This window comes from Tupaia chinensis, unplaced genomic scaffold (assembly GCF_000334495.1).
Source record: "Tupaia chinensis unplaced genomic scaffold, TupChi_1.0 Scaffold000298_1, whole genome shotgun sequence".
NCBI lineage: Eukaryota > Metazoa > Chordata > Mammalia > Scandentia > Tupaiidae > Tupaia > Tupaia belangeri.
Window position 1 is genome coordinate 863,282 of NW_006159787.1, and position 24,940 is coordinate 888,221.

Here is a 24,940-nt window from a genome sequence, read left to right on the forward strand (position 1 = left end):
TTCTTTTTACACCCAATTAAATTGTCAGTGTAATAAAGAATTGTCCAACTAAGTAAAACTGTGAGGATCTTCTCACTGCTGCTTTGTGCAATCTTAATTTGCAGATGCTATTGCCTGAAATAAGACTTTAAAAACACATACCCAACAATAAGAACTTTAACACTTTCACCAATCACTGTCTAAGACAGATATTGAAAGAATGCTTGCTTCACAAAATGACCCTCTGGGGGGCATAAGAAAAGAAATATTTTCCTGTAATAAGATATTTGGGATCTAAGAGAGAGATTTTGCTGTCTTTTGATTCTATGGTAAATATAAAGACCACATACAAAAAGACAAGTGGGATTATATCTAGCTAAAAAGCTTCCTCACAGCAAAGGAAACAATAATTAGAGTGAAAATACAACTTTCAGAATGGGATTAAATATTTGCCAATTATTCCTCAGACAAGAGATTGATATCCAGAATATATACATATAGGGAACTCAAGCAGCTCACCCATTTTTTTAAAAATCAAGTTTAAAAATGGGCAAAAGAATTGAATAAACAACTCTCTAAGGAAGACTTACAAATGGCCAACAGGCATATGAAAAAATGTTCAAAATGTTTTGTCATCGGGGAGATGCAAGTTAAAACCATAACAAAATACTACTTAACCACAGTTAGAATGGTTAGGATAAAAAAAATGAGATCAACAGTGCTGGTCTGCCTGTGGTAAAAAAAACCCTCTTACCATTGGTGAGAATGTAAATTGGTATAGCCTCTCTGTGGAAAACAGTATAGAGTTTTCTCAGGAAACTACAGATACAGCTTCCATATGACCCAGTAGTCCCACTCTTTGGTATTTACTCAAAGAATAGGAAAACTCTCAGTCAGAAAGTTTTTTTTTTTAATTAATTAATTAATTAATTTTTCATTTCATTTTCTTTTACACATTCAATCACATTATTATTTGTCTTACAAAATGGTTATTTCAACAGGTGAACATTTCTTCCTAATACAGTTTTTAAAACTACAAAATATCTTCAACAGATAATACCACATTTCTTTGTGACATTAATACCTTGCCTCCCTATTTTCTTCTAAATGTCCTTCCTCAGACCCTCCTCTTGCACACATAGTATATCTGGTATTTACATCTATATACTGTGTTTCTATATCCTTTAGTGAATTAGTTTCAGGCATAGAGTGTGGACACTCGGTATATATTAAGTGGGGACATAGAATGCCTCTGCACAGTCATGTTTAATGTAGCATTATTCACAACTGCTAAAACATGGAACCAAAGTAAGTGTCCAAAAACTGATTACTGGGTTGAAAAACTGACACATATATACTATGGAATATTACACAGCAATAAGAAACAATGAGATCCTATCTTTTAACTCAAAATGGATAAACACAGAAGACAATGTTGAACAAAGTGAGACAGATTTTGAAAGATATACATTGTATATCTCCACTCAATTTCTATTGAGTGCTTCTATGGCAGAGGTTGAGAGCGTTGAAGATGTGATAGTGGAAAGGGTGGATGTGTATGCTAGAGACTGGGTGTGTGGGGACAGAGAATGGTTTGAGAGTAGGCAGTGAAGGAAGGGTGTGAGGTGCAAGGGTCGAGGAAACAGTTGACAAAGGGAAAGATTATAAAGTTCCCTGTTTAAAAAAAAAAAACTGGTAATCAACCATATTTATGGTGAGTTTGATCAAATCACATGTAAACTTTGGCCCCTCTGAACTTAAAGCTCTTCCATAATGCTTATGGCCTCTACTTTAGTAATGTATGAAGCAGTCCTTTGGTTTAGGGTTAAAAATTTCTCTGAATCTCAAAGAAGGCACTAAACTGTACTACTTGCTTGATAATTCTTAGTTCTGTAGAATTTTTTTCATCATTTTTAGTTTTGCTTTTGTAATAACCTGTAAAACCTAAAGAAAAACATAGATTCTATAATATTTGCTAACTGAGAAAAGATATCTAAGCTGTTTTTTGTTTTGGGGTTCTTTTTTGTAATTTGCTATAGGGCACAAGCAATTGTTAGACACAGAGAGAAAGACCAAGAAAGAAGGAAAGTAAAAATCAGCCCCCACTCGGACAGACATACCACAATCCCTTCTCCTCCTTCCTCAAATCACCAGGCCTGGGACTCAAACTGCCTAAAACCCCAGTCCTACTGGGCAAAACTTCAGTCCCGCTGAGAAGCATTTAATGTCCTTGGCTCTTTGCAGTGAGTTTATAGCAATTTAAGACTAATAATTTAAGTCAGACTGAACTCTTCCTCTCAGATGATGATATATCTGTTTATATGCCTGACATGGAGGAATTCCATTTGCTATTGACCCAGTGAGTGAGTGTTAACTTTATTAATGCATCTTTACAACCAAGATTAATGGGACTTGCAGTAAGTCAGCTGTAACACTTGATCTCTATACACAAGCTTGGCAATACCTGGAAATCGGATCTATCATCATAATCTATAACGACACCCATAAAAACCTGAATGTAAATAAAAGGCTTTTTGGGGTATGGGGCTTTAATCCAAGTTGTTAGGCCTAAAACATAATATACCTAAGAATGCTCTATCTTTGGAATAGATACTAATGGCTGTTTCTCAATGGTTAAACAACCTAAACCCTATTTTGAATAAATAAATATTTTATAAAAATCAATTTTGCTTAATTAAGTCTTCTGAGGGAGAATATGCTTTAGGATATTTCACTAGCCCTCTTTAAAATCCTTTCATATTTAGATATGCTTTGTCATCTCCACCTAGAGCAAAAAGGAGTCATAAAAAATGGTAAGTGCCGTAATAAAAACCCCTTTTACTATTAGTTGGGAGAGAAACAAATGGGAATATTACTTTGAAGGTAATTACTTAAGTATTTTTATTGCATCATATTTTCTCAAAACCCCAGCAAAGTATATCTCAAGTCTTCATACAAATGAAATATAATTTTCCCTCAGAACATTTTCACTCATCAGGAAAAGAAGGTGAGTTTAATTTTTCTGTCAGTTAAGGTTTTATATGTCAAACACATCTTACATTTCAACAAACCTCACTGTCATATTGATGGAACACTCAAGGAGACATTAGTTCTCAGTGCAAGTACTAACTTGAAAAGGTGTAAGTTGAATTACTGTGAGAGCACTTTTCTTCTAAAAATATACTTCATTATCATGGACCACTGTATGTATGCATAACTGTCATCTTAATTAAAATTATGGTTCTATCAAAGACTGTACCTTCCTTGAAGGCAGGAGGGAGTAATGTCTTTTCCACCTTTTAAATTTAAGTTTAACCCAATTCCTAACATAGAGAAATACACATTATTGACTGAATAAATCATGAATAAAATGAATAAAGTGCTTCTTAAATATTATACCCATTTTCTTTCCTTTTTTTTTTTTAACTTGCCATAGGCACATGTACTTGCCAGAGAGAGAGACAAAGAGAAAGCATGCCCCATGGGGGATCGTCATGCCATGATATCCCTTCTCCTACATTTCTGTCTCCATTCAGGATTTCGGGCATGCATGCACATGTGCCTGGAGTGTTTCTCAAACTGCTGGCCCAGGACTCAACTGTGAGGTAGTCCATGTAGGATCCTTCTGCCTTAAACACTAGGATGGAGGCTGGCCCACATGCATATTTTTGCACCAGGATATAGGTCTTACATTTTCCACTTGCCAAATAAATAAATTGAAGTTTAGAGAGATTAGGAAACATGTATATAGACACAGGGCTAATAGTAAATTTAGGATTTGAACTAGGGTCTACTTGAAGGACTAAAATTCATAACTATGCCTTGTATCATTTCCTATACCAAGGTTGGTAACAGAAATAATCCAAAAAGAAAAACCAATAGGTAAAACTGCTACTTTTTCACAGACATTAAAAAACAATTGCTGGTTTTAATCTATTGTGCAACTTAGGATAGCTCAAATGTAATGATTCCAAATGCAAGAGGGGGAAGAAAGCTACAATTCTTGGCATTATATATTAAAGAACATTGCACCAATGCATTATCTTTAGTCTTTCAAAATAACTAGAGAGGGGACCAGCAGGTGGTGAGGTTGTTAAAGTGCTGATTCCCACATTGCTAACCACAGTTCAAAGCCTGGACTTGGTGGCTTGCTTTCTTAATTTCTCTCTCTCTCTCTTTCTCTCTCTCTCTCTCTCTCTCTAGTGAGCACTCAGGCCTTATAGCAAATTTTAAAAATGATAATAATAAATAAAATTAAATAAAATTTTTAAAATAACTAGATAAAATGTATATATTTTCAGACTCCATTGCCACCTAATTTCCATGTGAAAAGCTGATTTTAAGTACTCTGAGCTATGCACTTTTTCTGTTTGTTTCTAATTTTGCCAGAAGGCATGTATGCCTGCAGAAGATAGAAAGGGAGAGAGTGAAAGAAAAAGAGAGAGAGCAGGAAAGTACCTCCTATAAGGTGTGATTATACTGCAGTCCCTTCTCCAAAAATGAGATTTTGGACCAGTGTGTTTTTCAAGCCACTGGACACCTAAGACCATGTGGGATCCAGCCACCTTAACCACCAGGTCTCTGGATTGTCCTGGACTAAGCACTGTTTCATATGATACAGAAAACTTTTTCACAGTTCTTGACCCTCTCCTTTAATCAGCATGTAATGAAAACTTACTGAATGGTTCTGCACTATTCCAGATGCTAAACCTTAAGGGGTGAATAGCTGAGTTTCAAAGGGATGAAGAAGGGAGAGGAAGGAAATTAAAAATTTTTTGGTAACTTATAATTGAGTCACTATGCCACCTGCTTCACGTACTTTCATCATTAACTTTTAAGAAGAGCCTAGTAAGGTAGCTAGAATTATCTTCCACTCCAAAAAACAGAGTTTAACATTTTGACTTGAATAATGTGTCTAAACCCACAGCTAGGAAACTGTAGAAGGCTGATATGAACTCCTGTCTATCTACCTACAAAGAGCAATCTCTCCATTGTGGGGCTTCCCTTCACTCACTCTCTCTTTGCAGTTACATTCATCTTCGATTTTCCTAGTTCTCAATCACTTTCCATGCTACAGTAGTCACTGAAATAATGATCCCCTAGTCTATTAATTGTAAAATGAAACTAATTTCTGCCTGAATGGTCTTTTACTTCATCTTATGTGTCCAAATAAGCCTATTAAATATCTATACATATATAATTACTTCACACAAATATTAGCTGGGTACCCAGTTAATGCTAGAAACACTAGGCCACAGAACAATGTAATGGGTAAGCGAGCCCATGACCTGGGGTTACATGAGCTAGATCCCACGCAATCGACCACATGGTTCTAGTCCCATATCTGGTGGCTTGAAATACATGCCAGGTGCACATGTGTGAAAAATCCCTAAAGGAAGGAGGAATAGAAAAGGGACTGTGTTGTGACCATTCACCATGGGGGTGCTTTACTTGGGCATGGGAAAAAAAGGGGCATGAAAGTAAGCCATAAGGTACAAATTAAAACACAAGATCATTTAAAAAGTCACAGGTAAGTTAGTCTTAACATTTTCTTGCTATATTTAATAATATATATTAAGAATACTAGGATATATGTCATCCCAGTTGTGTTTAATGTGGCATTAATTCTCAAGTCATTGTTTTTTTAATAAGATAAAATAAGTTACTTGCTCTTCTAAAGAGATATGTAATTAGGGCCTTGATAATTAAACCCTAGATGAAGCACTTAGTATATCTGTGCCCTAAATTCCAATAAATTATGCATGCACAATTTTTAAAACTACATCTTAATTAGTAGCTTAAAATAAAACTAATTTTGAAAGCTAGAATATTGAATTTTTTTTTAATTGTTCAAATTTTGTCAATGAAAGCCAAGCAAACATCGGTTCCAAAATATAAACCTCAATTATGTGTAAAGGACTGTGAATTGTTTGATATATTACTTTAAAAACATGTTTTAGGAAAAAGAAGTGTTAGTACAGTCTTGCAAATTTCAACTAAAGTAGAAATAGTCTATGTTAATCACATGATCTCTCTTATAATGTAGATTAATCTCCTTAGCCAATGAAGTAGGTCCCAATCTTATTTTCTTTCTTTTTCTTTTCCTTTTTCCTTTTGTTAAAGGGCACATGCACTTTTCAGGAAGAGACAGAGAAAGAGAGGGAATGTGAGAAATCATCCCCCAAGAGGGATAGCCCCACCATAATCCCTTCTCCTCCATTCTCCTCTAGGGATTTGGGGAGCACATAAACAAAAGCCTGATTTTTTTCTAGCTACCAGGTGAGGGACGTGAACAGCACAGATGACATATGAGATCCAGCTACCTTAACCTCCACATCAACCTCATTTTCTTCAGAGCTACTACTGTTTATACCCAACCTAAGATGGTTAATTTTGTGTGCCAATATTATAGGGCCATGAGGTACCCAGATATTTGGTCACACATTATTTTTAGTATTATTATGAGGGTGTTTTTAGATGAGATTAACACTTAAGTCAGTAGACTGAGTAGAGCAGACTGCCCTCCTAATGAAGGCAAGCATCTGCCGATATATTGTAGGACTGATCCTTCTCTAAGTAAAGGAGAATCCTTTTTTCCTGACTACCTTTAAACTGAAATCATGGCTCTTTTTTTGCCTTTGGACTCAATCCTAAACATTGGGTCTTCCTGGACTTTAAGCCTGCTTGCCTTTGCACTAAAACTACTTCTTCAACTCTCCTGGGTCCCCAGCTTAATCAACTCACCTGCCAGACATTGAGACCGCTCAGCCTTATTGTGTGGAGTTGATTATAATACATTTCTTTCTGTGTATGTACACATCTGATTAGTTTTTCTCCATAGAACCCACACCCAGTTACACAGATAAGTGGTTTCTTATCTGTGTAACTTTGTTAGGAAATTTCTCTATCTTTAATACTGTGATTACACAAGCTCCTGACAAATTCCTGTATATTCCTGAAATCTCAACTCAGAGATCTCCTCTCCTCCCACAACATGCCATGTAGGTAGTATGCCCCACATTCTGCACACCTGTGACTCCTTAACACTATTTTCTACCAACTCATGCTTGCCTGTTGACTTGTCAGTTGGAGAACAACTGATTTTTTTATATTTAACACTTCAAAAGTAAGTATCCAGACCTCTAAAATACTGTCATACATAACATATCAAAGACCATTTTTAACTTGGTAAAACCCAAAGAAAATCCCATTTCAAATATTGGGACCTTGGTTTCTTACATCAAAAACAAAAGATTGGGACCAGCAAGTGGTATAATGTTACATCGCTGGACTCCCACATAGTCGTCGGCAGTTCAAGTCCTGGCCCTGGCAGCTTGAAATTCATGCCAGGTGCGTGTGTGTGTGCGCCCAAGATCCTGAGAGAAGAATGGAGGAGAAGGGATTATGGTGTTGCCATCCCTCCTGGGGGGTGATTTCTGACTTTCTGTCGCTCTCTGTCTCTCTAAGAGTGCACAGGCCCTATAGCAAAAATCTCTCTCTAAAGCAAAGAAAAAAAGAAAGGAAGGAAGGAAAGGATTGGGAGGGGGGTCACCTGATGGCGCAGCAGTTACAACACTGGACTCCCATGTGGCTGCCCACTGGTCAAGTCCTCGAACTGGTGGTTTGAAAATTGCACTAGGATGTATAGCGACTTAACGTATGAATAATAATTAAAAACATATAAATAAAAAAGAAAAAGAAAATTGCACTAGGCACGCGTACATGTATATCCAAGATCCAGGAGGAGAAGGGAGAAGAAGGGATTACAGAATGGCCAAGCCAACCGGGGGAGTGATTTTTCACTTTGCCTCTTCTCTCATTGTCTCTTTGTCTCTCTGGTAAATACACATGCCCTAAGGCAAAAACCTCTTTAAACAAACAAATAAGGGATTAGACAAAGTGAACACCAAATCCTTATAGCTTGATTTTCTCATGGTTCCACTAGCAAGTCAATCAGCAGTTAACACTCATAACTTTCTGATCATTTCAAAATTATTAACATTAACATTTTAATGAGAGGTTAAAAGAAAAAAATAGTCCTTTCTTAAATAAAATCATTTATGACACCACTCATTCTCTCTGAGCCCTTTGAAGACGATCTCAGAGAGGAAAAACAAGTGATAATAATTCCAAGGAAGCACGAATCATCAACATAATGGTCCTCAGGAGACATCACAAAAGAAATGTGAACAGCCTCTGCTCCTATCAACAGTTCTTCCCAAATGTTCTTCCTGTTAAGGTCTCACCTTACTAGGGTTTCCCACTGACTGTCCAGATAGGCTTCTGCCTTTGTGGGGGCCAATGCATAAATAGTTACTTTTAAGTCCTAAAGATTACACTAACAGAAGTCAAAGTTACTGTTTACTAAAAGCAGATCTGCTCACCACTACCTTTCCAGCATGGAAACACAGCACACAGGAAGGCTTTATCATGTTGGTATCAATTTATCCCCATACTCAACTATTTTATAGGCCTTTTCAAGTCATCTTCACTCAGCACCATAATTGTCAGCAAGTTTGTTCTATGTTGGCCACCCTTCCTTTTGTTTCAGTCTTTCATAAAAATCCTTTTGTGTGACAGTCAAGCAGCTGTGCTTTGTTCTTTAATGTTCCTAGCCTGGATCCCCAGCCGAGACCACTTTATAACATAAATGGTAAAGTACCATTTTCACAGCGGGGACAACTGTGTTCATCTTCAAAAAGAGGCATTAATAAAATGAGACTGTAATGAACACGCTAATTCTGATCACAGGGTACTGCACAATGGCAGAGAGCTGACTGCCTTCTCCCTGAAACATTGTCAAAGTTGTGTGTGTGTGTGTGTTTGGGTGTGTTTCTTAACAACTGCTAGAATGGCTTACATTTTTTGAAGCAGACGTATTATGTAAACATTTCTATTTCCCATTGCAATGCCTTCTCTGGCTCATCCAACTGCTCACTGTGTGTTTTACTATCTCAGTAACAGTCACCTTCAGGGAGTGTATTTTTTTTTTTTTCCATTTTGTAAGAACTGCCTTGCTGAAATAGACATGTCACTGAATCAGAGAAAGCTAGAGAGGAGAGATCTAAACGATCTGATCACCAATGCAGGTCGTTCCTTGTACATATAAGGCAAATAAATAAATAATAAAACTCAAAAAATCAAATAGAAGGACAAGGAAGTTAATAGATCTGTTCAAGATGCCACAGCTATTTTGTGACAGAGCCAGAGTCGGAACTCAAATGACTCAAGACCTCGATGTGGGTACTTTCTCTACTGTCCATGTCCTGATGGTGATCGTTCGCTAATGATGTATTTCTACGTGGAGTAGATACCTGCTATAAGTGTTGTATCATGAAACCTACTTGCCAAACTTAGGAACTAAAATGCCTCATATTTGGTCAGTGAGTTTTTTTTTTTAATAATTGTACTTTTTGTGTGTTCTATTAACAAGCTAGTTCCCTGGAGGTAGGTAAGAACAGCTCTGTATTACACCCTGATTTGTTATGGTGGGGATAGTGATGGCGTGGGGCAGTGATATTTGGGAATGGTCATGTCTCTGAAAATAACCGTCAAGCTTTACAAAATAACCAGGTAACATGCCGTCTTGGATGAAAACAAAATGTGTCTTTCTGAGTAGGGGATAAAAAAAAAATCTAAGTTCAAGAAACTTGACATTTAGTCAGATGCTTCAGAGACACAGTTGATAAAATTTTTCTAGAATGTTCTCTCAGAGAAGAATTATAAGCAAGAAGAAAGGATTCTTAATGCCTTTCCTTTTACCCAAAAGAGGCAGGTGCTTCTAGACTTTTATTAGGAAAAGTAAGTCTATAAATGATGTCTCACTTTTCCTGCCCAGGGTTTGATAACATCCAACAGAGAGAACACTTTTTTTTTCTTTTTCTTTTTTTTGGGGGGGGAGGTTTTTTTCACTATGGGGCGTGTGCACTTGCCAGAAAGAGAGAAAGAGAGAGACAGAAAGCAGAAATCACCCCCCCCTTGAGGGGGGGGGAATGGCCATGCCACAATCCCTTCTCCATTTTCCTCTTAGGATCTTGGGCATGCATGCACATGCTCCCGGTGAGTTTAAACCACCGGGTCTGGGACTTGAACCGCAGTTGACTACATGAGGGTCCAATGACATAGTCATTACACTAACTGCTGGTTCCAACAGAGAGAACATTTTTATTCCAAGTTATTACAGGAGTTCCTCCACCCTCTTCAGTTTCAGTTACCTATAGTCAACATGGTTCAATATTTTGAGAAAGAACAGACTATACTCAGATAACTTTTATTACAGTATATTATTATACAAGTTCCAGTTTATTATTAGTTGTTTTTAATCTCTTACTGTGCCTCATTTACAAGTTAAACTTTCTCACAGGTATGTATCTATAGAACAAAAACATAGTGTATGGGTTTGGTACCACCTGTACTTTTAGGCAACCCTGGAGGTCTTAGAATGAATCCCCCAAGGATGGGGGGGAGTGGAATACTGTATATGACTGTACATTGCATGTTTTTTCTGACGCTACATTTAGTCACAAAGAAACTGTGGCCAATAAACTAAAGATTCAAATAGAATTAATTTGATCTGGAATGATAATTTTTCTTCTTAATAACATGCTCTCTCATCCTAGGCATATCCCTCACTGACAGCCTAATACAGTATTTAATCCATTTTCCTGAGCAGCGCTCCACAGTTAGTCAATGTTCAGCCCTCAGTAACCTCTCAGGGAATCCTGGGGCCTTCACTTAACATCCTGCTTAGGAGGGAAAACGTGTGTAAAATATATATGCAGCTTACTAAAGGGCGGGTATTTGCTCATTTTCAATGCCAAGACAACCAAAAAGACAAAAATGACCTAGAAGATTTAAGCACCTCATCCTCTCTTCTTCATCCTGTGTAAACCACATTCTACAGCATAAACGGTTAAGTGCCTAAGTATCTTGTTCCAGAGCATGTTCGGCTTGAGCTTGCAGTTATCCTTCCTATGAAAACAGTCTTTGGGAGCCAAGGTAATGTGAAACGAGCTACTGAGGGAGTTTTCTCTTCAATGCACATGGGTGGTCAGAGCATTATTTCAATGTCTTCTGCATTAGCCACACAGGTCAGATGTTTGAATCTCCAATTAATTAGGTTCTCTAGTAGCCTGTGTGAAACAAATGAGTGATCTCCATCCAGTCTACTTAGACAAAACCCATCATGACAGTTGGCACATTTTTGGCATTCGTCAGCGAAGTGAGGAGAGAGTAAATGACCCATGTGGACAAAATGGGCATCTGATGAGGGCCAGTGGACGGCAAGTGTAAAGTGCTCTCCCTCTACTCAGAACCGAGGGCTTGAGTGTCTGCCAATATGATTCGCAAGAGAAAGTGAACATAAAATGGAACCAAAGCTTGTCAACTGTCATATGAACCCCTTCCTACTCTTAACTTAATTGCCTGCTAAGTTCAAAGTCTATAAATGTTTCATTATCCCTGGAAAATTTTTCAAATTATTTTAAAAATATTTTACTGATGCAATTGTCAATACATAGAAAATTTAAAGAGGTGACTATAGAAAACAGAAGTAATTCCATTTCTCATTTATTTCATCCTATGAAGATATGTATGAGAACATTCTATTTTAAGATTATATTTAGACTATTTTTTCATAATCCAAAATGTCTTTGAATTTTTCTCATGAAACATTTCCAAAGCTGCTAAATATAGTCTTTAAAAAAAAGTTAGTTACATTCCTCAAATCATAAATTTTCATGTAACTATACTTACATATGACAGATATTCACACAGAAAGTTAAGATATTAAAATGTTTGAACACATTTGTTTTATGTGGGGACTAGCTGAATAAATGTAGATGAGATGGGAGAACTCCAGCTAGCTAGGAGCCAGAAAAACAAACACATGTGAACTTGTAAGAACGTGTAAGAAAGTGATATTTTCCTTTAATTTTTTGTTAAGATCTTCAAGAAATACATGAAATTAAGAGAAAGAACTACCATTATTCTGTGTTAAAGAGGGCAAAGGCTTTAGAAGGAAGAAAAAAAACCTGAAAGGTTCTGATAAATTGTATTTTACTTTTGTAATATTTTTTACATGATGGCTGGTCCTAGACCAGATAAATAAATGGAGATCAACATTTTGAAAAACAATCAGCTGAGTCTTATTTTCCCTCAGAAATGTACACCTGAAAAATGAAATTTATGTGAACATATATTCACACATATGTATATTTCTATAGTACATATCATATAGCATGTATATATATGGCCTCTCCAACTCTTCTTGAGTTCTAAAATCTTACTTCTAACTTTGTTCTTTTCTGTTTCCTAAGATCTTGCTCTTGCTGGTGTATTTTTTTTTAATTTAATTTTCTTTCATACATTCAATCACATTATTTAGCTTACAAAATGAATATTTCAACAGGTGAACATTTCTCCCTAATACAGTTGATAAAACTATATAATATCTTCACATTTTTATGTCCCATTAATGCTTTGCCTCCCTATTTTTCTTCTAAATGTCCTTCCTCACTCCCTTCTCTTTCACACACACTAAATCTTATATTTACATCTATATACTGTGTTTCTATATCCTCCAGTCAATCAGTTTCAGTCATAGAGTGTGGACACTCAGTATATATTAAGTGGGGACATACAATGCCTCTCCTTCATAGCCTGGCTTACTTCACTCAGCAGTAAATTTTCCATATTCTTCCATTTCCTGTCAAAAGCCAGGGTTTTTTACTGGTAGATTTTATTCCTTTACCTTTTCAAATATTTTAAATACATTTATTTTGAAATCCACAGATACAGATCACTTATCTCTAGGTCACAGCCTACGACTTCTACCCTCCCTACCAAGCCTTACTGTCTCGCCTGGGTTGGAAATGGCTTGCACACTTTAGAACTTGCGCCAATGAGCCCATCGTGCTATGAATAACCTTCCCTGGGCCCTGTGCTGAGGTTGTCTCTGACTGTGCTCATGGCTGCCTGTTTCACACTCCACAAGATTCTTTTTATTCTGATCAGTTTCTGAGTATTTTACTGTAGGGATAGTGCTAGAAGTCTCACCTTAATATGAAAGCTGATTTAGCTCCTCTCAGTCCTATCTTCATTTACGTAAAACTCCAGCTCCAAAGCATATAGCCCATTAGGTTATTAATTTGGGTTACAAGGTTACAATCATCTTTCCTCTAGGAATGCCCTCCTTGCTTTTAAAGCACCTGATATGTCTTTCTTGTTTGCAAGCTGACCTGCCCATTGATTTTTATTTTCAGGTATCTTGTCAACATGGCTATGCATTTGTCAGGTGATGGTGAACTTCCTGCATCAACAAAGTTTATTCACAATTGCCAGAAATTTAGTTAAAATCCAACTGTTCTGTTTTTAAGGATTCTGTTTCATTAATTTAAAAGGTACATATCAAGGTGTTTACATGATTAAACCACATGGGAGGTATTTATATAAAAATAGTCTCATGTTCTCGCTTCTTATTCTAATTTTTCTTCTCAGCTATATGTACATTTTTAAAATCTAAAATCCACCAGATAAATTTGGCCTGCATTGTTAATAACTGTTTGCCTTTAAATGAACAGGGTGTACCTTCAAAGGATGGACCAAGGTATGATACCAAAGAGACCTGGAAAAGAATGGTTTTGTTTGTTTGTTTTTTAAGATAACCAAGTAAATATACTCCTCAATGATAAAGAAGAATATCATGGAGAAGAAAAATTCCTATCCCGTATAAATATCTTTATAATTATTCAGTTTTCATCCTTTCTTTTCAATTCCCTTCATCTTACAGCCTAGTCTCCTAAATTCTGGAATGGGCCAAAGGAAAGCTCAATACAAAAGCAAACAACCAAACCAAATCAACAAATGACAGTATGTGAGAAAAAGAAAAATATTAAGACATAGCCATGCTAGTCTAGTAATGTCAACTGCTAGGTGCCAAATCAGGCAATGCTTCGCTCTCCCCAAAAGATTGAATTATAGATAGACAACAGAGGACTAACCCCTTAGTCCTTATTCTCTAACACTGTCATTATAAAGAAAGCCTAGATCATGAGTGCCTGGTACGGGGGATTTGGCAAGATGTCCTGTGCTTTGGTTAATTTGTATAAGCAACAAAGAGGCACAGAAGAGGCTCACTGTCTCAGTCCTCTTGTACCAATCTTGAGAACATAAAAGACAAAAGCAGATGCTCTGACATCAGGAAGAAAGGTGTCTTCTTCATTCCTTCTTCTGTCCGACTACTTGAGAGAAGCCCTTCTTTAGGTAGAGGTTGTTCCTTTAATTTTGCACACGTCATTATCAGTTTGGGTAGAAAAACATAGCTACTAAATGACTTGTGAAATATTACACACAAGAGTTTCTAATGTGCAAAAGGCCCACATACATTGTGTTTCCTTTCTAGATTCTCTGCCAAAAATCAAAATGGTACCAGGCCTGTGAAATCAACACTTCTTTTGACTTTTCTCTCTCTTTTTTTTTCCCCTCCCTACTAGCATTTCTTCATGACCCATAACAAGACAAGGCCTTCACTGTTCAAGTAAAGCCTAGTGACCCTTACAGACATTTCATTTAAATTTATTTCCTATTTAAGCATCAGGGCAACACCAGCCTTTTTAGTAGTCCTACAGAAGAACAACGGTGATACAGAATGCAACAGGGACACAAGCATCTTGAGCACTTACCACGTAAAACTGTGAGTCTGGTGGATACACTTATTTCTCCCACATTATTCGAGGCCACACATTCGTAAATGGCCTCATCCCGCGGAGTCCGTAAGGGCTGTATTCTAAGAACTGATCCAGATCCATCGTCAAACTCTATTACCTATTAGAGGAAACGATAGCTGTCACAGGTGTTGTTACAATTGTCTACCTCTCAGCTAAACTCTTCAGCGCAGTGGTGAAGCAGCCGTTAGGTTTAGAAGAAACTCAGTGTCATTCTGAGACTGAATTTTGATACGGTAGTCAAATGGAATGTTTGGTCTAATGGAATGAATCACCTGCTGAAAAATGCTGAACAAAGAGAAAGACGTGAAACTAAAAAAGGTTGATTTCTAGTCACTACTGAAAATCACCCAGGGTTTACACATGAACGTTTCTAGCTCTGTGTATCTAGAGTAATTTGATCCTATTACTTTCACAAGAGAATTCTAGCTATGATGGATAAACTCCTCAAATCACCCTGTCTCTGACAGCACGTAAGCACATGGGAAGCTGTTGGGTAACTGGATTGGAAGGTGAAGAATTAACACATGCCACCTCAGATAGTTCTGCAGGTTTGAGCGTCTCTTCCTGAACAGCACAGATGAGCAAACCATGAAGAGAAACTGCATAAATCTAGTACTTAGGCAGCCACTGGGACGGCATTCACAACCCAAAAGCCTGATGGCGTGCATTAATTTTGCCATAAATCATTCCAGTATTTGTTCTAGCTTAGCATTTTCGTCATTTTTAGGGCATTCCAGTATTTGTTCTAGCTTAGCATTTTCTGCATTTTTAGGGCTGCTTCTTCTTTTTTTTTTTTTTCCTCAGTAAAATGGAGGCTTGCTTCACCAGGCAGAAAATTAATGTCCTAAACATTAAGCTTGAATTCACCATCATTGTGAACTCTCCTCTGAATCTGTTTAGCAACACTGGTAATCCTAGGTACTTGGCAGCTAATTTCAGTACTACTTTAAAAAAGAAAAAAATGACAGTGATGAAAATGATGATACTGTTAAGTATGTCGACACAATTCTGGATTTTCCTACCTGTCTTTTCTACAACTGTGCTTTATTCTTTCAGCTGCTGAGATGCCATGCTTTTCCTTACTTTTTACTGCGTTTCCCTGTGAATAATCAATTCCATGTGCCTAAACTGAGCATGTCTTATAATTCAATTACAGGATGCATGTGTGTGGGTTTGTGTGTGTTAACGTACAAAGGAAGGAGACTGAGGAGTTTGAACGTATGTCCATATTAAGTCTTCTGTGTATTCCATGGTCATTCTAAATTCACAAAAATACCCAAAATGTCCCATTTTTAAATTTCTAACAATTTATTTTCAACTCTACTGGGTTGAGTTCATATTTTAAAATTAATCTACTCTGTATTTTAGAAAAGAAAAATTTTAGGGCTAGCAGGTGGTGTGGCGGTTTAAAGTGCTGGATTCCACATGGCCAACTACACAGCTTGAGTCCTGAAACTGGTGGCTGGAAAATCATGCTGGCTCATGTGTGGGTATGCCAAAATCCAAAGAGGACACTAGAGGAAAAGGGATTGTGGCATGCCTATCCACCCTGGGACTGAATTCTCACTTTCTCTTTCTCTCTCTCTCTTGAGAACATTTGCCCATAACAAAACTAAAAAAGTCTTGTTATGAGAATCTCTGTCAAATATTCTATAATTTTTGTGAAAAGTGTACATCCTATGGTTCAAGCAGAGAAAAGAATCAACACCTAAATAACAATATAAACTTAAATTTATTATCACATGTCACTGTGTGTTTACATTTCTGAAAAATTCCCTGGTTTAGACCTGTGCTCTTAATAGTAAACAAACAGGGACCAGCAGTTAGCATAATGGCTATGTCACTGGACTCCCATGTAGTCGACCACGGTTCAAGTCCTGGACCCAGTGGCTTAAACTCACACTGGGCACAGGTGCATGTGTGCCCAAGATCCCAAGAGGAGAATGGAGGAGAAGGGCTTGCAAGGTGGCCATCACCCCTGGGGGGGTGATTTCTCACTTCCTGTCTCTCTGTATCTTTCTGGTGTGTGTACACACCCTATAGCAAAAACCTCTGCAAAAAAAAAAAAAAAAAGAAAGAAAACAAACATATCACATATTGTAAGCTGGTGCTGTAATTTCCAATTTCAAAACCGTATTTAACACCCAGAACTGAGTACATGCTTACCGTGGACCAGATAACACATCTGGCACCAGGGAGAGAAGGGGAGTGAAAAACAGTCTCATGGGCTCTCATGGGCTTTGTAGTCCAGCAAAACCAAAAAAAATACATATATGTCCATACTGTTATGGATATTGAATGTTTTCAACTCAAGACTTAATATTATTATAAGTCGGTACTTTGTATAAAACAAATGTCTAATTGTTATCATTATATTAATTATTAATTTTATTTATTTATTAACCTAAATATGTTTAAAAACTTTCATCAAGAATTATGTAATAATCAGACGAGTGTTGTGAAATGCATCATATTATAACTTAATCTTTTTTTTTCCTAAGAGATTTTTGCTACAGGGCATGTGTGATCCCTGGAGAGACAGAGAAAAGTGAGAAATCACCTCCCAGGTGGGCTGACCATGCCTTAATCCTTTCTCCTCCCAGGATTTGGGGCAAGCCGGGTTGTAAGCCACTGGGTCTGGGACTCGAACCACCACGTGTGAGTCCAGCAACCTAACCATTACGCCATCTGCTGATCCCAGAATTTAATCCTTATTATAGGATTGTTTCAAGACACTGATTCTAGCCAGCTTGTTGCTGAACTCTTTGACGGAAAAAACCCCCAAAACTACAACAGAAAAAAACATTTCAACTAAAAGGCCAAAACCTATACCAAAATGTATGCACACATCATTTTCTCCATAATACAGAAAATATGTAACTTTTTAAAAGAGATTTTTGCATGTGTGCTCACCAGAGAGGCAGAGAGACAAAAAGGGAGAAATCACCCAATGGGGTAATCCCTTCTCCTCCATTCTCCCCTCAAGATTTGGGGCACGCATATACACACATGCCCAAAGTGAGTTTTAAGCCCCAGGTTCAGGACTCAAATCGTGGTCGACTACGTGCGAGTCCAGCAATGTAACCATTATGCCATGTGCTGGTCCCCAAAATAAAGTTTAAGCTATTCTTTTTAACTTTCAATGGCTGTATCTGATTTTCACGTAGAAACAATTTTAAATTTATCATTCATAAGCTTGGCCCAGACTTCAAATTTTAACACTGTAATTAGATTCTTTATGCTTTTGAACCATATATCACTCTGTTAGATTCCGGGAAATAAGTAAAATCAAGTTCTTCTGATTCTTCTGATTTCTGTAGTTGCTATATTTCTTTTAAACTAGAAATTGCCTTTAATCTGTTAAGTTCTGAATTATACCATGAAGTAGATTAGGAACTAGAATGAAAAAAGAACATGGTTTTATAATTTTGGGCATTTTAGGGATTTTCATACCCCCTGGGGCAAAGAAATGAAACTATCCTCTTCATGCTATAATGGCAGGTGTGATGTGGTATACTTCTACCACACTTTATGTCGTTTATGTATCTTTCCTCCAAAATAAGCACATTTCTAAACTGTAGGCTCCTCATAATGAATCAAAAAGAGTCTCTAAATTATGTTTTATCATCTTCAATGCACTCAACTTACTTTGTTCTTAATTATTTTTTAGTTTGAACTTTATTTATTTAATTAATTTAATTTGACCAGAGAGGAACAGAGTAAGAGAGAGAAAGAAAGAGAGAGGGAAAGTGAGAAAGCAAGCTGCCAGGTCCAAGACTCAAACCATGGTCAATCATCTGGGAGTCCAGAGCCCTTAACCATCATGCCATCTGCCAGTCCCACTCAACTTTCTTCAATAAAGAAAATCTATTTTGGGGACTGGCAGGTGGCATAATGGTTACATTGCTGAACTTGCACATGGCAAACAATGGTTGAAATCTTGGCTCTGGCAGCTTGAAACTCATGTTGGGCGTGCATGCTCAAAATCCCCAGAGGAGAACAGAGGAGAAGGGATTGTAGTGTGGCCAACCTCCTTGGGAGTTGATTTTTTGCTTTCTCTTTGTCTCTCTGGCGAGTATATGCACCCTATAGGAAAAATTTCTCTAGGGGGAACAAAAAGCAATTTCTTCAACAGTCATATTTGCAGTATGAACCTGTTTGTGTATATTTCTTTCAGATAAGTACTTTAAACTGGATCAAAATTCCTTACTCTAGTTCGCACCACTTCTAGAAAACAGAAGCAAGATATGGTGGGCAACTTCATTCACTGTTATCAGCAGGCATCCTCCTTCTTGGCAAAAAATCTTGAATTCCTTTTAAGAAAACATTGGTCCTGTGTTTGAAGCCATGAGATTGGAGGAAACTGACTCATTTTCAGCAACAAGTGTCGATTCGGACTAGTCGAAATTAACTAACCTATATATCCACATGTTCACTTAGACTAGTTGAGGGACAAACATGATACTCAATAAAAGTCGAAGGGATAGGAAACTTCTAGAACAGATGAGCTTTCAGCCATCAAACTCAGCCCCATGAGGATGTGAAGCTCTCTCTACCCTGCAACTGTAAGGGGATACAGCCTGAGAATGAAGCTGGCTAACAGAGCTTACGAAAACGGAGCACTAATGTAAGGAGAGACAAAAGTCAACCACTTCAACCCCAAAATATCCTTCCTTTAAAAAGTCATTTAGAGTTAAGTTTTCCATCACATGCATCATAAAGAATGCACTGTATCTCAGCAATGATGACACCTTCTATGATAGTAAAGCAAACAAGGAGCTCTCAAATCACAGAGTGCATACATTCTTCCCCAGAGAAACAGAACAATGGACCTAATACCTCAAATCTCTGATTGCTGACTTTCTTTCCTTTCTTGTTCCAAACAATTTTAGGTCTTGGGTCTCCCGTAGCTTGGCAAATGAAAGAGGCAACTCCGCCAGAAACCCCAGTCTGATCAACAGGAGTTCGTGTAAACCTTGGAGGCGCTGAAACAAAAAGAAAGAAACATCACATTTATGTGGAAAATACCCACTGCTGCCACTCTCCCCACAGTCTTCAACCCGCCTCCACAGACATATAAGAGTATACATACATGTACTGGGATTACGCTGTTAGGAAAGCACTTTTACTTTTGAGCGTGCTTTAAAAGAGGAGGAGGTAACTTTGTGGTCAAGTAATCTGTTAGCGCTTTTATTGCTGAAATCTGTATTAAGGCAGAGATCCAATAACATCCGAAAAGCAACATCACACATTAATTTTTATTACCAGTATAAAAAAAAAATCCAATTTGTCCTCTGTAACAAAATGAGCTCACCAAAAAAAGTGAGTAAAATTTTTAGTTCTCTGCTTTGATGCCACTCTCAGGACACAGCCAGAAAGCACAATGCCATTGCCGAGCTCTTAAAATTAGTGACATTTAAGAGAAAGTTTAAGAAATTGTAAAGAGACAAGAAATACTGCCCTGAATTAGAAGGTTTGGGAAGCAACAGAAATGGGGGGAGGGGTGAAGTGGCTCTGTAACCCAGATACTGGGGGCTGCCTTACTTGAAACTTAACTCTATAACTGGCACACAAGAAGAGTCAAGAAGCTTTTCAAGTCATAGCAAAGAAAGGGGTTTCTTCAAAGAAAGATGCAGACTTAAAGATCACAAAGGCTGAAAGGCCAGGAATCATCAGGTTTTAAATGTCCTCTGTCTCCTTAAAACATTCCTAAAATATACTCCGCTCCCCCTTTAAAAACTTGTTTTCCATTTTCCATTTCAATAGTTAGGTATCTACAGCACATGGTTATAAAATGTAGATGGATATTTATGCACAGGGATATTCATCACGTCAATTGCTGAGCAAAAGGTTATGAGGGCTGGTAGGGGGTGTGATGGGTAAAGCACTGGACTCCCATATGGCCAGTTGTGGTTTGAGCCCTGTACCTGGCAGCTTGTACTCTCTCTCTGTTTCTCTCTGCTGAACACAAGTGCCCTACAGCAAATTAAAATATTAATAATACTAAATAAAATTAAATAAATATTTTTTAAAAGATTGGATGCGACCTAAATATTAAATATGGGGTGGTGAAATAAACTATGGCATAACGATAAAACACTGTATAAAGAGGTCTTCAAAAATTCATGGAAAACATTATAAAGAAACTGTACAGATTTCACCTTTTTTTTTTGCAGCAAAATAAACTTGTACTTTAATTTTATTTTCCCATGAATTTGTGTAGTCCCCTCGTACAAGCAGTAAATGCTACATTTATAAAGTTCTTATCATATAACATGAGAAATGCCTACAATCCAATGATAAGCCATACAATCATGATAAAAAAAATACTCATGAGGGATATCAGGTAATAAAAATGTGTGTGTGTGTGTGTGTGTGTGTGTGTACACGTGTGCGCATATGCACAAAGTGTACTATACAAAGTATACTTAAATACTGGGACCAGCAGTTGGTGTAATGGCTATGTTGCTAGACTCCCATGCGGTCGACCACAATTCGAGTCCCGGACCTGTTGGCTTAAACTTATGCTGGGCATGTGTGTGTCTGTGCCCAAGATCCCAAAAGGAGAATGGAGGAGAAGGGATTGCGGCGTGGCCATCCTCCCGGGGAGTGATTTCTCACTTTCCGTCTCTCTATCTCTTTCTTTCTGGTGAGTGATGCGCCCTCTAGCAAAAGCCTCTCCAAAAATAAAATAAAATACTAATGATGGTTTGGAAAGGAGTATTTTATTACCTTTTTCCTACTTCTTCACCTCTTTCTTACCTCCTTGAGTCTTGTTTTTATTAAGAGAGTTTTTTTCTAAAGGGTACATGCACTCACTAGAGATAAAGAGAGTATACATAAAGTGATAGAGAAAGTGAGAAATCGTCCCTGAGAGACTGGGCCATACCACAATCCCTTCTCCTCCAGTCTCCTCTTGGGATTATAGACATGAATGTCAATGAACAGGCACCTGGTGAGTTTCAAGCCTCCATGTCTAGGAATTGAACCACAGTTAGTTATGTTGGGGTCTAGCTCCTTAACCACTATGCCACTTGCTGTAACTCTTTCCGTTTTTACCATCATACTATGGTTGGCAATATTTAAAACTGAAAACTATTTTACTTTTCAACGTTATTTTCCATTTTCTGATCCCTTTTATATTCTTTCTTTTCTTTTTTAAGAGAGAGACTTTTGTTATAGGGCACACAAGCTCACTGGAAAGACAGAGAAAAACAGAGAGACAGAAAGTAAGAAATCACGCCTGGGGACCCAGGCAGGATGGCCATGCTGCAATCCCTTCTCCATTCTCTTCTCAGGACCTTGGGCACATATGTGTATGTGCCTGGTGTGAGTTTTAAGCTGCCGAGTCTCAAACCATAGTTGACTACGTGAGAGTCCAGTGATGTAACCATTACACCATCTGCTGGTCCCTACATAGTTTTTCTTCTCTCCTACTTTTTTTTTCATATATGTCATTTGAAAATGGTTGTGAATAACAATAGCTAACATTTATTTTAAATACAATCCCTAGATTCTAAAAGCAAAACCAATAATGACCAAGTTCATTCTTGCTTATCACCACTATTTTCTGTACATTGTTTCCAAAGCTTCTAAAAAAGAAGCTCTTGCTGGCTTGATGGAATGTTTTTCCCTCTTATTTTGATTATCTTGGAGACAGTGAAGCCAGATTTCTGTGTCAGGTCCATTATACATACGGATGATCTTGGTGGACAAAAAGAACCCCCCCCCTTTTTGTAACTTAAAAAACATGAGATATGAAATTATCTTATGGAAATCACTCCCAGTTTTAAGGTTTTATAACTTAATAAATTATTTCCATAAGGAGGACAAGTGTAGGATTATAGAAAAAATGAGCAATATTTTTGCTATGCTGGTCCTGAGGAGTGAGGCTACACCTCATTAGCAAATTGAGCTTGTTGGTGACCATGGAACAGGTGGGAACACAAGAGCTGTTTGTGTCCAAAACTACTAGCAAAGGGCAAGCCAGGCTCTAACAACTCTGCTCGATAGCGGCCTGCTGCATCTACAGGTAACAGTGCAAACTAGACAATTACCAGAAGCCGAGGAAGGAACTTAAAATAACTTGAAATTGACTAATAGTGAAAGGAACGACAACACTGTAGATTAATGTCACTTTTCTAAAAACAAAAGACATTACCAGTGTTTGTATTTCTCGTTTGCTGTTGTAAACAATGCAAAATGATAATAACCACTGTATCGTCAGCATCTAACATAGAAATGATACATATATGACTGAAATCTCTGGGACATTCCCCAGGACAATAAACATGCATTGTAATGCTATATAAAATTATACAATAATATCACTTTCAGGTTTCTTCTTCTCTTTTCCATTGTCCTAAAACTATCAACTCAGAATGAAAATCTACAGTAACAACTTAGCTTCTCTCTTAAGTTCTCTTTTGAAATTTCTTGCAGTAGTGTGTAAAGGGAGTAAAGGGCTCATGCACACTGCGTACTAACAGAAAGGAAATAAATCTACGCCATTTGTCCTGCAGTAGATTCTTTTTTTTTTTTCTTTTTAAGGCTGGGATCCCATTTCTCATCCCAAAGGACGAAGGAAATCTAAAGATTTTCACATTCTGTAAATAAACAATGGGTACTTGGGCAGGTGCAACCTCTTCCCCACTGCCATGAAAGGGCCGAGGTAACAAAGTGCATTTGACTAATGACTGGTGGTGCGGACACTAGAGAAGTCACGGTATTTTGTTGTCTGGAAAGTCATGATGCCTTTTTGTACAGAAAAATACATCATGACTTTCCCAACAACCTAACAGTATTTAACACAGAAATCTTCTTTTCAAATCAAAAGGAGAGATGGCAATTTCCACACATTCAGAGAAAGGGTATAAACACCACACCAATGTTTCATGGATACTTTTCTCATTTATCTTCATTTTGTGATCATCCATTGAAATTTTCTTGCTAATAATGATGAATTTGCTGAAGGAATGACCACCATATAATATTACAAGATTTTATTTCTGAACACCAAGTCAGGTAATGAAATTAGTATACTGGACTGTAGAAAATTCTTTAAAATGATCTGTTAGAGTCTGTTTTGGGATCTGGGACTGTTTTTCTAAATATAATTGAATACCACTGTCATCAGTGTACCAACTCAATATCCTTTTAAAAGCATCCTAAAAATGATTCTTAAAATTATTCTTTGAAGGGGCTGGCGGGTGGTGTGGTGGTTAAGCATGCTGGACTCCCACATGATTGACTGTAGTTTGAGTCCTGGACCTGACAGCTTGCTTTCTCTCTCTCACTCTCTCTGTCCCTCTCTGATCAACTTTAAATAAATAAATACATAGCTAAAAAAAATATTCTTTGAAAACTAGAAAATGAAACTGATCATACTACATTAGAAAAGATTAAAAATAAAAAGGCATTTCAAATGCTCTCAACTGTCAGAACCAGAGGTATGTGCCTACTGGGCTCAGGGAGATCCTGATCCACAAATTCAGAACCTTCCCTATGTGGGTCCAGCTGCATTACCACTGTGCCATCACCTGGTCCCATTATTTTATATAAATTTAAAACAAAAAAGATATTAAAAGTTTTTGTATTTTGCATATACATAAAATAAATTTAAATTTACAACAAAAAAGATATTAAAAGTTTTTGGATTTTGCATATATATGAAACACATTGGTCTTCACTGACAACAAAAATTCTGTGCTTCTTAAGGGATCTCATGTCAATTTTTTTACTTTTGCTCACAAAATCCCAATCACAGAAAGGACAAATGCTATCATTCTGTAACACAAAATAAGATTATACATAACATACTAAACCATTTCAGTAAGCATATATGTTGCACAGATAAGCATCTTGGTTGGTCAAATTCTCAGCGTGGCAGTATCACTGCCAGGCAGCTAGCCGAAGAAAAGATCTGAGATGGAAAGAAGACTAAACTTCATAACTCCAACAAGTGCTAGAGGCAAGTAAAAAAATCTTCATCCTCAGAAAAATATAGCGTACAGTATCTATCTTCCTTTCTCTGTTTCAGCTTAACAAAAGAGACCAGGTCCATTTCCTGCCTTCTTTAGTCATGGATAATATCTAAGTCATGCTCTGAAGAAGGGAAAAAGGGCAAGGGAAAGCATGAAACAAAGATGCCTACTAAAAAGTCACAAAACAGGGTAACTTCAGATTTGAATTACAAAAATGCCTGTGTTCATCCTAGAAATACAATAATGTTAAGG

The 24,940-nt window shown here is 37.3% G+C and overlaps 1 protein-coding gene across 24 annotated transcripts in view; it reads right to left on the reverse strand.

Annotated features, from left to right (window-relative positions):
• PTPRD (protein tyrosine phosphatase receptor type D) overlaps positions 1-24,940 on the reverse strand; it is a 457,704-nt gene that overhangs the window by 328,414 nt on the left and 104,350 nt on the right. For all 24 annotated transcript variants that reach the window (XM_006150805.1, XM_006150804.1, XM_027772789.1 and 21 more), the window contains exons 2-3: positions 19,545-19,690; positions 14,661-14,802 (exon numbers count right to left, since the gene is read on the reverse strand). In XM_006150805.1, the coding sequence (XP_006150867.1) occupies positions 14,661-14,802; positions 19,545-19,690 (288 nt within the window). The remainder of the gene's footprint in view (positions 1-14,660; positions 14,803-19,544; positions 19,691-24,940) is intronic.